General features: G+C 47.1%; 1 protein-coding gene across 1 annotated transcript in view; it reads left to right on the forward strand.

Annotated features, from left to right (window-relative positions):
• Positions 1–4543: 4543 nt before the first annotated feature.
• The window catches only part of LOC142204477 (C-type lectin domain family 17, member A-like), a 34053-nt gene continuing 23727 nt past the window's right edge, over positions 4544–14869 (forward strand). The window contains exon 1 of the mRNA XM_075275789.1: positions 4544–4586. Within this exon, the coding sequence (XP_075131890.1) occupies positions 4544–4586 (43 nt within the window). The remainder of the gene's footprint in view (positions 4587–14869) is intronic.

The following is a 14869-nucleotide window of genomic DNA, read 5'->3' on the forward strand; positions in this document are numbered from 1 at the left end:
CACCAGTCTTTTGCAAAGTTGTCATTTTTTGTGCAAGGTGATTTTGCGCCACATATAAGCGTGGGCAGGGCCTAATGTGAGGGGTGGGGTGTGTGTCTCGTGAGAAATTAGATGCATCTCCAGTGAATCAAGACTAGCATATGAACCATCAGTGTAACATCTCTGCCTTTTCGGGTCTCTGCGCCATCCTCCGCTCACACGCAGCGGTGCAGGAGGCGAGTTCAGTTTGATTCTTTGCTTAGAGTTCTTTGTTGCACTGTGTGAACACTGCTCTATTACCTCTCCTCTATAATTGAATTTCCACCATCTCCTGCATTGTGTTTCCCCTTCTGATCAAATAGTTAATCTTAGCCTTGCCTTTGTGATTGAGAGCCTGTCTACCAGTAAAGTCTGGGGCAGGTCCTGGACTTCGTGTATATATAGGTCATTAGCCCACACAGGTTTGCTGGCTATTGTGACTCAGTCCTTAGACTTTGTCCTCGCTAGCTTCCTACTTCTCTTACTATTGGATTACTGACCTCTGACTTTTGGCTTCCCTTGTAACCACTCTTTTGGTTTACGACTTTGTAATGCTTTGTCTCTCTGGTTTTGACCCTTGGCTTGCTGACTTCACTTCTGTGGGTTTTTTTTCTTGTAGATTGTGAGCCCCACATAGAGCTCACAATGTATTTTTTTCCCCCCTATCAGTATGTCTTTTTTGGAATATGGGATGGAAATCCATGCAAACACAGGGAGAACATACAAACTCCTTGCAGGTGGTTTTTTGCCCTTGGCGGGATTTGAACACTAGGACTCCAGCGCTGCAAGGCTGCAGTGCTAACCACTGAGCCACCGTGTGGCCCCTTCTGTGTTGTTTTGTCCTGTTCTGTCTGACACTTATTTCAGAGAAGGGATCGCCACCCAGTTGCTCTTGTCATTAGGACAGTGTGGCAAGCAGATAGGGACAGGGGCTGGGTCAAGTTTAAGACTCATATCTCTGTCTTCCCTTCTTCCTGGTTTTAGCAGCAGCGCTAGGGAATTGCACAACCAGCAATTCCCTTACAATCAGTCTTGATAAATTCCCTCCAATGCCATACTACGAAGTCCTTCACTCCGTTGTCCAAGCCACTGCACCCTGGGCCTCCGTGTTGGTCTTTGGTTCCAACAGTTGATATCCGTCTCCATACATGTGACCACTGCAGCCTCCAGCCTTTCCCTGGCCACAATGGGAATATGTGGTAGCTGAATAAGTAATATTTGCAGAGGTTCTTATTCCTGGAATGACGGAGCTGAATTTTATTTGAAGTCTGGAAAAGACGGAACGGTTTTGCAGAGAATGAAAATTTATGGAAGAAGACCAACTACAGTTTACAAAGATGACCCTGCCGGCTTTGTGATAAAGTTAAAAGGCCCTTGGATATTGTTCCCATAAAGGATGTTGTTGTCATATCCCATGGACATCTTTGAGAGAAGTGCATAGTTTGTCCTGACTGGTCACAATTTCACCTCCCATAAAAATTTGGATAAAAAGTGATCAAATCAATAGACATTCCCCCAAAAGGTATAGCTAAAATGTACACCTGACCCCACAGAAAGACATCCTATACCATCCTCCAAGGAATATTCCAGATATGGTCAATGGTACAAAAAAGTTATCTATGTTGTGATTAACCGTATATCAGTCATTTATTTCCTGTCCTTATATAATGAGTTTATATTTGGCAGTGCGGTATTGTCCCATCAGTCCCCGTCACTACCTGCAGTCACCACTAGGGAATGTATGAATTACTAGAACTTCCCATGATCCCTCACAGTGGAGCGCAAATGGCTTAATAAGTCTCCACACACCTATATGGTGGTCTCTCCCTAAGGAGTGACAATATCCCCTTAACCTAGAACTACTATAGAACTTGTTGTAACAATCTCATTGCAGTGATCGCCCTCTAGTGGTGACTGCAGGAACATAATATATGCCGCTATCATCCACCTGCTGAAATGGTGCGCATATGTGGGCCAGCGCATATGTGGCCAGCCACCAAAAAAATGGCCGCCCGCATGTGAAGTCGACTCTGCTCGCAGCCCGCAGGTAGAGACGACTTGCGCATGCGTTTCACTCTCACCCAGCCAGAAGAAGATGGTGAAGACGATGTTCCTGACGAAGATGGAGCGGTGCTGGAGCGAGTTCTCTCGCAGCATTGGGGCCGCCCCCAATGTTGTCTGAGCACGGAGGACCGCCCCCAATGCTGCGAGAAAACTAATTTGCATACCGACAAGAACTGGGATGTAGACGAACGGGGGCGCGGAGAAGACGACGAAAGGTAGGAGACGAATAGCCTTTCTTAAGGCTATTCCTACGTGGTACTCAGAAAAAAATGACTTTCAGTGATAGGATCCCTTTAAGCTTTTTTTTGTGTTAATTTTCTCAGAATCTACAACCCACATACTGATGAGCTATACGCTTCTGACACCCATACTATACATATCACAGGGCCAAAGGCAGTTGGCTCCAGTCCCTGTGAAGTGGCTGACAATGGTACTGCAGTTTAGTTTCCATTGACTTCAGTAGGAGCTAAGCTGCAGTAATGGCACCCAGCCACCACACAAGACATGGAGACTACTGCTTACTGCCCTGTGTTGTGTATAGTCCCGGAGTCAGAAGCATCTCTGCACAGCTGATCAGTATGTCGCTAAGCCACAGAACCCAGAGCAAACTAGGTGCCCTCCAACCGAGTGCCAGTCGCCTGCCCACAATAAATAACTCCAAGAGACTCACCGTGTACTAGTCACTGCAAAGGGACTACAGCATGGCCACCTACCTGGAGAAGATAGATATGGGGAGGATAGTAACAGGAAATGACTGCGCTCCTTCTGCTTCAATAAGATCATTTTGGTCGGCTCTCCCTTGATTCTCCTCAAACCCCGGGAAGGCCCTGAGTTAGGTTATGGAGCTTGGATTCTTAAAAAAGCTTGTGAGCATGGGTCACATCCATCTGGGGGACAGGTCATCTGACCACGTGACAAGTAGATAGGAAAATGGAGCCAAAGGCTCTCCAATCTCAGAGATACGATGTGCTCAACCTCAATAATGCAATGGAACGCCTTGGATAGATTAAACCAGGCGTTTATTACAGTAAGATAATGCATTTCGGGGTAAATTGTATCCAACAGAGATATACCCCTTCATCTTTCTTTTTTGTGTTTATTATCGTGTAGATGTGATGAAGGGGTGTATCTCTGTTGGATACAATTTACCCCGAAACGCGTGATCTTACTGTAATAAAAGCCTGGTTTAATCTATCCAGGGCGTTCCATTGCATTATTGAGGTTGAGCACATTGTATGTCTGGGATTGGAGAGCCTTTGGTTCCATTTGCCTAGATACCTGGAGAAGATACCCCACCCCAAACACAGGTAGACCCTGAGCCTGTACAGACTGAGCGCCCACAACCTGGAGATGGAGACAGGGTGGCACAGGCAGACGTACAAGCCAAGAGAAAACAGACTTTGAAAGCACTCTGCCCAGGGAACCCTAGAAGACAAGGCCCACTTCCTGCTACACTGCACCAAATATTCAGCTGTGAGGGCCGTCTACTTCCAAAGACTCTCTGCCCACATCCCAGACTTCACCTTTGTAAACGAGAAGAGGAAAATCTACATCCTACTGAGAGAAGAGGAGGCCACTGTGGAGATCACTGCCCAATATGTGTCTACCTGCCACCAACTGAGGGGTAGATGAAACCCTATGGACTGTTATACCCCATTAATGCCCCTTCTAATCACCCATCCACCTTCGTAGGTCCCAACCCCGCCACCATACCCATCCATCTTCGTACGTCCCAACCCAACTCCCCCCCTCCATACCCCCACTCTCTTTGCTTTGGCAATACCAAATGTATATTCGGACGTGCCAGTAAAGCTTTATTGATTTGATTTGATTTGCCACCTGTTGGCCCCCCTACCTATCAGATATTTATGGCCAAAGAATAGGCCATAAATTCCAAATGCATGGACTACCCATTATAAAGAAGCCAATGCCAACATATCATTGCTAATATCTGGTATTGGGGTCAATTCCAACATCATTCAATAGGAGATAAATGTTAGTTTGGGTTCCAAAGCTGAAGCCATTCATTACTAATTTCTTCCCCAATTTTTCACCTCCACTGCTCCTTACCAACCATTCCTCATCATACATTTCAGAACAGATATGTTTATGGTCTCTTATTGAAGTATTAGACACCTACTTGTCCACTGGATAGATGGTAAAAACAGCTCGGAGAACCTTCTAGTGTCCCTACTATCTTTGTATAGTAATTTTGTAGACATCGTTTTCCCTGGAGTCCAAACTGGAGTCCCTTTCTATTAATTCTAGCAAAACTACTATCGCATCAGCAGAAATCTTAAGTTGCCTCTGCCCTTGGACAGGCACTCACTTCCCTTTTCTTTGTGGTTCCACCATGTTACTAAGAAATCGAAACTTCTTAGTGTCACTTGGTGTTGACCAGGACGTAGAAGAACATTGTTAAAAGGACACAAAACAGAACTGGACACCTGATAACTACGCAATGAACAATAAGAGAATGAAGAATCCTCAAGATCATCCATCAGGTAGGAACGGTAACTTATACTAACCTTCCCGGGCAGCACGGTGGCTCAGTGGTTAGCACTGCAGCCTTGCAGTGCTGGAGTCCTAGGTTCAAATCCTGCCAAGGACAACATCTGCAAGGAGTTTGTATGTTCTCCCCATACTGAAAAAAATTTTTTCTTCAATAAAATGGATCCGCACTCCTGAAGTCTCGTATTTTTCTTAAAACTTAACTTTTAATCATCCATAAAAAGGTATACAGTCCAAGACAAACATAGACAGTGAAAAGAGTGGAAAAAACTAAGTGTCCATAAAAAACGCCAACGCGTTTCGGGGAAGAGGAAACCCCTTATTCATGGCATGTATGCCATGAATAAGGGGTTTCCTCTTCCCCGAAACGCGTTGGCGTTTTTTATGGACACTTAGTTTTTTCCACTCTTTTCACTGTCTATGTTTGTCTTGGACTGTATACCTTTTTATGGATGATTAAAAGTTAAGTTTTAAGAAAAATACGAGACTTCAGGAGTGCGGATCCATTTTATTGAAGAAAAAAATTTTTTCAGTTTGGAGTTTATCCTTGAGACCCAGGATATGTGATCGTGCACCACTTTTGGACTCGGAAAATGTATTGGTGAGTTTTAGAGCTTTACATTTTTCTCTATATTATAGTATGTTCTCCCCATGTTTGCGTGGGTTTCCTCTCACACACCAAAGACATACTGATAGGGAATGTAGATTGTAAGCCCTATATGGGACAGTGACTGACAATATCTGTAAAGCGCTGCGGAATATGATGGCGCTATATAAGTAAGCATAAAAAATAATAATAATAACCTCCTAGTAGTAGGACTATAGTCTACTCAAGATTCTGTAAATTTATTTTAACCCTTATCACCAGTCAGACAGTAGAAAGGTTGGTTATACCACGTCACTGATTTTATGTTATGGTATCTAAATAATTGAGTCATTTTATATAACTCAGAGCTGAACTCTTAATTCTGCTAGTTCAGCCCCATTTTATCTATATTAGATGACTATGGCGTGCATGCTGTAAGGTCAGAAATCTCCAGAATGCAAGTAAAAAGCAAGGAATGAGATTTCACTGCAAAGCTTCAGAATTGTGAATACAGCTCTGGAGTATAATACAAACTGTAACACAGGATCGGTACAAGATGATCAAACTATTATATGTACGAAGTTACTTAGGTCGATAGATATGAAAGAAGTATTACTGTCTTAACAAGTTATCTCCTATCTATAGGATAGATCATAGCTTGAAGATCAGTGGGTTCTGATCACTTTGACCCCCACCAATTAGAAGATTGGAATGAAATATATCATATTCTCATCTGTTTGATTTTCTGTACATGATTTTGGGGGGCTTCCATCTTGTCTGAGAGTCTCCTCTACTCTGTTAAAAGGTGTTACTGCACCTTCATGACCATCAGCCACAATAGAGAGGTGGAGACTCATTGAGATCTATGGGTGAGCTTTGTATATATACTTTATACTGTGACATCCCCTATTGTCACTAGTGGATGCAATGATGGGTCAGTGGTTTTATCTGTAAAGGCGTTATTTTTTTATTGCAACCCTATCTGTGATGTAAATGAAGAAACTGCTGCAAAGAAAACCACCATAGAATTGACAGGCATCAGTCTATTTTTAGGTTTAGTGGCTAGAGTGGAAATTGCAGGAAATTTAAATTAAAAATGGGGGCTGTCAATATATTTTAGAGATATGCTTTACAGGTCCATAGGACACAGCAGTCTGGAGATGTTTATTGACATCTATGGAAGGGTTTTGTAGACGTGTTCTGTGACCTGTACGGAGGCCATTGTGCAGTGTGTGCATAGAGATGAGCCCTATGTATTTCAATGAAGGCGAGAGCAGAGTTATTGTCAGATGGATTCCACATTGAAACCAGGAGGAGATTATTTTGATTAAGTCCACTGCCAATATCTTTTAGTAAAAGTTGCTCAGATAAAGTTTCACGTGAACAATCTGTAAGTTTCATCGCTGTCTAAGAGGAAATCTCTTGTGGTCACTGTCTCAGAAACAAAACTGAGGATTCTCTCTCTTCCCGTTCACCACAGTAGTAAATAGAGGATGTTCACGTCTTCCTCAGACAAAATGAGATGTACACAAGATGAAAAGGAGACGGCTCTGATAATGGATTCTTTCTTTTCTCACACAATCCTAGCAGGACTGACATCCAATCTGACATTGTGAGGTTGATGTCATCCCTTTCCTCTACATGTTCATTGACACCATGACAATGCAACCCAATCTACTGCCACCTAGTTATAGAGCAGGAGGAACTGAGAAGACTGATATATAACTTTATGGAGAAATATTTAGTAGAACCTGTCACTTATTGCCTAAAATCTCTATTCCTTCTATGCTTAGGAGTCCAGTGGGCGGTGTCACTGATTAGGACCGCCAATGCATAGGGTAAGCCCAGAAAGAGCAAGAATTGTAGGCAATAAATTACAGGATCTTCTGAATCTTTTGCCACAAAATTATACATCAATCTGCTCGGCTCCTCCGGCTCTATAACATGGTGCTGGTACATTGGATTGCATTAACCCCTCTATTCAGCCTGTTGTCACTTCCACAGTGGGTTTACACTGTCTTTATCCTATTAACTAATAAATTAAGTGATTGACATATAAAAAGAAGTGAAACAGCCTTATGAAGCATGATGTCACTTCAGTCACAATTTTTTAAGTTTCTTTTACAAAAAAGGGGAATTAAACAGATTTCCTGCACTGATACCTAACAAATATGGACGAGGATTTCCATCCAAAACTGACCATTTACAGAATTAATCATGTGCTTGACCTATATACACGCATCCTGCACCCAGCCCTTGGGCCCTAGTCCAAGAATTTGTCTTTGGTCCCTCTTCTGTCCCTACTCCCTGTTGCACAACCAGGATCTCACCCTGTATAGGTCATATGTATAAGGGCTTATACTTAGACATATTAGGACCCTATTTACCTTCATGTTGGTAGACATTGTAATATGGCTACTACTATGGCCCTTCTATACTTCTGTTTCTTCTGATTTCATCTGGAGACATGGATGGAATTATTGATGAATCCATCAGTCAAAAAACTATTAGGGATGAGCGAACAGTGTTCTATCGAACTCATGTTCGATCGGATATTAGGCTGTTCGGCATGTTCGAATCGAATCGAACACCGCGTGGTAAAGTGCGCCATTACTCGATTCCCCTCCCACCTTCCCTGGCGCCTTTTTTGCTCCAATAACAGCGCAGGGTAGGTGGGACAGGAACTACGACACCGGTGACGTTGAGAAAAGTAGGCAAAACCCATTGGCTGCCGAAAACATGTGACCTCTAATTTAAAAGAACAGCGCCGCCCAGGTTCGCGTCATTCTGAGCTTGCAATTCACCGAGGACGGAGGTTTCCGTCCAGCTAGCTAGGGCTTAGATTCTGGGTAGGCAGGGACAGGCTAGGATAGGAAGGAGAAGACAACCAACAGCTCTTGTAAGAGCTAAATTCCAGGGAGAAGCTTGTCAGTGTAACGTGGCACTGACGGGCTCAATCGCCGCAACCCAGCTTTCCCAGGATCCTGAATGGAATACACTGTCAGTGTATTCCCGTATACCCGATATATACCCCCGATACCCGTTCCAACGGTGTGCCCCCCCACCTTCACCCCAGAAATACCCTGCAAGTCCCCTAGCAATAGAATTGGGGCTATATACACCCACTATTTTTGCTACTGCCATATAGTGCCATTGTCTCACTGGGAATTCAAAGAATATATTGGGGTTACGTGCACCCACAATTTTTACTACTGGTATACAGTGCCAGTTTCTGACTGGGAATTCAAAGAATATATTGGGGTTACAAATACCCTCATTTCTTGCTACTGCCATATAGTGCCAGTTTCTGACTGGTAATTCAAAGAATATATTGGGGTTATAAATACCCTCATTTCTTGCTACTGGTATATAGTGCCATTGTCTGACTGGGAATTCAAAGAATATATTGGGGTTACGTGCACCCACAATTTTTACTACTGGTATACAGTGCCATTGTCTGACTGGGAATTCAAAGAATATATTGGGGTTATAAATACCCTCATTTCTTGCTACTGCCATATAGTGCCAGTTTCTGACTGGGAATTCAAAGAATATATTGGGGTTATAAATACCCTCATTTCTTGCTACTGGTATATAGTGCCATTGTCTGACTGGGAATTCAAAGAATATATTGGGGTTACGTGCACCCACAATTTTTACTACTGGTATACAGTGCCAGTTTCTGACTGGGAATTCAAAGAATATATTGGGGTTACAAATACCCTCATTTCTTGCTACTGCCATATAGTGCCAGTTTCTGACTGGGAATTCAAAGAATATATTGGGGTTACGTGCACCCACAATTTTTACTACTGGTATACAGTGCCATTGTCTGACTGGGAATTCAAAGAATATATTGGGGTTATAAATACCCTCATTTCTTGCTACTGGTATATAGTGCCATTGTCTGACTGGGAATTCAAAGAATATATTGGGGTTACGTGCACCCACAATTTTTGCTACTGGTATATAGTGCCAATTTCTAACTGGGAATTCAAAATGCGCAAGGCTACCGGAAAGGGACGTGGACGAGGCCGTGGGCGAGGTCGGGGGAATGGTTCTGGGGAGCAAGGTAGCAGTGAAGCCACAGGGCGTCCCGTGCCTACTCCTGTGGGGCAGCAAGCATTGCGCCACTCCACAGTGCCAGGGTTGCTTGCCACATTAACTAAACTGCAGGGTACAAACCTTAGTAGGCCCGAGAACCAGGAACAGGTCTTGCAATGGCTGTCAGAGAACGCTTACAGCACATTGTCCAGCAGCCAGTCAGACTCTGCCTCCTCTCCTCCTATTACCCAACAGTCTTGTCCTCCTTCCTCCCAAAATTCCCAAGCTTCACAGAACAATAACCCAAACTGTCCCTGCTCCCCAGAGCTGTTCTCCGCTCCTTTCATTGTCCCTCAACCTGCCTCTCCACGTCACGATTCCACGAACCTAACAGAGGAGCATCTGTGTCCAGATGCTCAAACACTAGAGTCTCCTCCATCTCCGTTCGATTTGGTGGTGGATGACCAGCAACCCACCCTCATCGACGATGATGTGACGCAGTTGCCGTCAGGGCATCCAGTTGACCGGCGCATTGTGCGGGAGGAGGAGATGAGACAGGAGTTGGAAGAGGAAGTGGTGGATGATGAGGACACTGACCCGACCTGGACAGGGGGGATGTCAAGCGGGGAAAGTAGTGTGGATGTTGAGGCAAGTGCAGCACCAAAAAGGGTAGCTAGAGGCAGAGGCAGAGGTCAGCAGCTTAGGCGAAGCCAGGCCACACCCGGAATCTCCCAAGATGTTCCAGTTCGTACCCAGCCCCGAAAAACTCCCACCTCGAGGGCACGTTTCTCGAAGGTGTGGAGTTTTTTCAAGGAATGCGCCGAGGACAGATATAGTGTTGTCTGCACAATTTGCCTCTCGAAATTGATTAGGGGCTCTGAGAAGAGCAACCTGTCCACCACTTCAATGCGCCGTCATTTGGAATCCAAGCACTGGAATCAGTGGCAGGCAGCAACGGCAGGACAAAGGCCGCCTGCCGTTCACGCCACTGCCACTGCCTCTGCCACTGCCTCTGCCTCTGCCACTGCTGACTGTGCTGGCGATGCACTCCAGAGGACGAGCCAGGACACCACTTCATCTGCCTCCGCCACTTTGTTGACTTCTCCCTCATCCTCCCCTGTTCCTGTCTTATCTCCTTCTCCTGCACCATCAAAGGCACCATCAGGCGCTTCTTTACAACAACCCACCATCTCTCAGACATTGGAGCGGCGGCAGAAATACACTGCTAACCACCCACACGCGCAAGCCTTGAACGCCAACATCGCTAAACTGCTGGCCCAGGAGATGTTGGCGTTCCGGCTTGTTGAAACTCCCGCCTTCCTGGACCTGATGGCAACTGCGGCACCTCGCTATGCCGTCCCTAGCCGTCACTACTTCTCCCGGTGTGCCGTCCCCGCCTTGCACCAGCAAGTGTCACTCAACATCAGGCGGGCCCTTAGTTCCGCGCTTTGCACAAAGGTCCACTTGACCACCGACGCGTGGACAAGTGCATGCGGACAGGGACGCTACATTTCACTGACGGCACACTGGGTGAATGTAGTTGAGGCTGGGACTGCTTCCCAAACTGGCCCGGTGTACCTCGTCTCCCCGCCTAACATTCCTGGCAGGGACACGAGAAGAACACCCCCCTCCTCCTCCTCCTCTACCGCCTCCTCCTCCGCCACCGCCTCCTCCTCCGCTGTTAGATTGACCCCAGCTACGAGTTGGAAACGTTGCAGCACTGGCGTTGGTAGACGTCAGCAGGCTGTGCTGAAGCTGATCAGCTTGGGGGACAGACAGCACACTGCCTCCGAGGTGAGGGATGCCCTCCTCGATGAGACGGCAATATGGTTTGAGCCGCTGCACCTGGGCCCAGGCATGGTCGTTTGTGATAACGGCCGGAACCTGGTAGCAGCTCTGGAGCTTGCCGGACTCCAACATGTTCCATGCCTGGCCCACGTCTTCAACCTAGTGGTGCAACGTTTCCTAAAGAGCTACCCCAATGTTCCAGAGCTACTGGTGAAAGTGCGGCGCATGTGCGCCCACTTTCGCAAGTCGACAGTAGCCGCTGCTAGCTTAAAATCTCTCCAGCAACGCCTGCATGTGCCACAACACCGGCTTTTGTGCGACGTCCCCACACGCTGGAACTCAACGTTTCAGATGTTGAATAGAGTGGTTGAGCAGCAGAGACCTTTGATGGAATACCAGCTACAAAACCCTAGGGTGCCACAAAGTCAGCTGCCTCAGTTTCTCATCCATGAGTGGCCATGGATGAGAGACCTTTGTGACATCCTACGGGTGTTTGAGGAGTCCACAAGGAGGGTGAGCTCTGAGGATGCGATGGTGAGCCTTACAATCCCGCTCTTGTGTGTTCTGAGAGAATCCCTGATTGACATCAGGGATAACTCAGATCACACAGAGGAGTCAGGGATAGCATCCGATCCGTCACAGCTGGAGAGTAGGTCCACACATCTGTCCGCTTCATCGCGTTTAATGGAGGAGGAGGAGGAGGAGGAGGAGGAGGAGGAGGAGGAAGAAGAGTTGTCCGATGATGTGATGGTGATACAGGAGGCTTCCGGGCAACTTCGAATCGTCCCATTGTTGCAGCGCGGATGGGTAGACATGGAGGATGAGGAGGAAATGGAGATTGAACTTTCCGGTGGGGCCAGAGGAGTCATGCCAACTAACACTGTGGCAGACATGGCTGAGTTCATGTTGGGGTGCTTTACAACCGACAAGCGTATTGTCAAAATCATGGAGGACAACCAGTACTGGATCTTTGCTATCCTTGACCCCCGGTATAAAAACAACATCTCGTCTTTTATTCCGGTAGAGGGGAGGGCCAATCGCATCAATGCTTGCCACAGGCAATTGGTGCAGAATATGATGGAGATGTTTCCAGCATGTGACGTTGGCGGCAGGGAGGACAGTTCCTCCAGTAGGCGACCAAGTTCTCACCGGTCCACACAAACGAGGGGCACACTGTCTAAGGTCTGGGACACCTTGATGGCACCCCCTCGCCAAAGTGCCGCCACAGAGGGTCCTAGTGTCACCAGGCGTGAGAAGTATAGGCGCATGTTGCGGGAATACCTTTCCGACCACAGCCCTGTCCTCTCCGACCCCTCTGCGCCCTACACGTATTGGGTGTCGAAGTTGGACCTGTGGCTTGAACTTGCCCTATATGCCTTGGAGGTGCTGTCCTGTCCTGCCGCCAGCGTCCTATCTGAGAGGGTGTTCAGTGCAGCCGGTGGCATCATCACTGACAAGCGCACCCGTCTGTCAGCTGAGAGTGCCGACCGGCTCACTTTGATAAAAATGAACCACCACTGGATAGAGCCTTCATTTTTGTGCCCACCTGTGTAAAGCACCCCAACATGAAACTCCATGTCTGTACTCAACCTCTCCAATTCCTCCGCATCCTCATACTCATCCACCATAAGCGTTGCACAATTCTGCTAATACTAGGCTCCCTCCAACATGATTTCCCCCAACTCTGCTGGTTAGAGGCTCCCTCCACCCTGATTTCCACCAACTCTGCTGGTTAGAGGCTCCCTCCACCCTGCTTTCCCACAACTCTGCTGGTTAGAGGCTCCCTCCACCATGAATTTGCCCAAACTGGGCTGGTTAGAGGCTCCCTCCACCATGAATTGGTCCAAACTGGGGTTTTTAGAGGCTCCCTCCACCATGAATTTGCCAAAACTGGGCTGTTTAGAGGCTCCCTCCACCATGAATTGGTCCAAATTGGGGTTTTTAGAGGCTCCCTCCACCATGAATTTGCCCAAACTGGGCTGGTTAGAGGCTCCCTCCACCATGAATTGGTCCAAACTGGGCTGGTTAGAGGCTCCCTCCACCATGAATTGGTCCAAATTGGGGTTTTTAGAGGCTCCCTCCACCATGAATTGGTCCAAACTGGGCTGTTTAGAGGCTCCCTCTACCATGAATTGGTCCAAACTGGGGTTTTTAGAGGCTCCCTCCACCATGAATTGGTCCAAACTGGGCTGGTTAGAGGCTCCCTCCACCATGAATTGGTCCAAACTGGGTTTTTTAGAGGCTCCCTCCACCATGAATTGGTCCAAACTGGGGTTTTTAGAGGCTCCATCCACCATGAATTGGTCCAAACTGGGGTTTTTAGAGGCTCCCTCCACCATGAATTGGTCCAAACTGGGGTTTTTAGAGGCTCCCTCCACCATGAATTTGCCCAAACTGGGCTGTTTAGAGGCTCCCTCCACCATGAATTGGTCCAAACTGGGTTTTTTAGAGGCTCCCTCCACCATGAATTGGTCCAAACTGGGGTTTTTAGAGGCTCCCTCCACCATGAATTGGTCCAAACTGGGGTTTTTAGAGGCTCCCTCCACCATGAATTTGCCCAAACTGGGCTGTTTAGAGGCTCCCTCCACCATGAATTGGTCCAAATTGGGGTTTTTAGAGGCTCCCTCCACCATGAATTTGCCCAAACTGGGCTGGTTAGAGGCTCCCTCCACCATGAATTGGTCCAAACTGGGGTTTTTAGAGGCTCCCTCCACCATGAATTGGTCCAAACTGGGCTGGTTAGAGGCTCCCTCCACCATGAATTGGTCCAAACTGGGTTTTTTAGAGGCTCCCTCCACCATGAATTGGTCCAAACTGGGGTTTTTAGAGGCTCCCTCCACCATGAATTGGTCCAAACTGGGGTTTTTAGAGGCTCCCTCCACCATGAATTGGTCCAAACTGGGGTTTTTAGAGGCTCCCTCCACCATGAATTTGCCCAAACTGGGCTGTTTAGAGGCTCCCTCCACCATGAATTGGTCCAAACTGGGTTTTTTAGAGGCTCCCTCCACCATGAATTGGTCCAAACTGGGGTTTTTAGAGGCTCCCTCCACCATGAATTGGTCCAAACTGGGGTTTTTAGAGGCTCCCTCCACCATGAATTTGCCAAAACTGGGCTGTTTAGAGGCTCCCTCCACCATGAATTGGTCCAAATTGGGGTTTTTAGAGGCTCCCTCCACCATGAATTGGTCCAAACTGGGGTTTTTAGAGGCTCCCTCCACCATGAATTTGCCCAAACTGGGCTGTTTAGAGGCTCCCTCCAGCATGAATTGGTCCAAACTGGGGTTTTTAGAGGCTCCCTCCACCATGAATTGGTCCAAACTGGGTTTTTTAGAGGCTCCCTCCACCATGAATTGGTCCAAACTGGGGTTTTTAGAGGCTCCCTCCACCATGAATTGGTCCAAACTGGGCTGGTTAGAGGCTCCCTCCACCATGAATTTGCCCAAACTGGGCTGTTTAGAGGCTCCATCCACCATGAATTGGTCCAAACGGGGGTTTTTAGAGGCTCCCTCCACCATGAATTTGCCCAAACTGGGCTGGTTAGAGGCTCCCTCCACCATGAATTTGCCCAAACTGGGCTGTTTAGAGGCTCCCTCCACCATGAATTGGTCCAAACTGGGCTGTTTAGAGGCTCCCTCCACCATGAATTGGTCCAAACTGGGTTTTTTAGAGGCTCCCTCCACCATGAATTGGTCCAAACTGGGGTTTTTAGAGGCTCCCTCCACCATGAATTTGCCCAAACTCTGCTGGTTAGAGGCTCAATCCACCCTGATTTTCAAAACAAATGTTGGTGCCAACCTCAACTTACTACAAGGGCCAAATTCACTGCTGGTGACAAGCTCTCCTCACTGCAAGTGCCAA

This window comes from Leptodactylus fuscus, chromosome 5 (assembly GCF_031893055.1).
Source record: "Leptodactylus fuscus isolate aLepFus1 chromosome 5, aLepFus1.hap2, whole genome shotgun sequence".
In the NCBI taxonomy this organism is placed as follows: Eukaryota; Metazoa; Chordata; class Amphibia; order Anura; family Leptodactylidae; genus Leptodactylus; species Leptodactylus fuscus.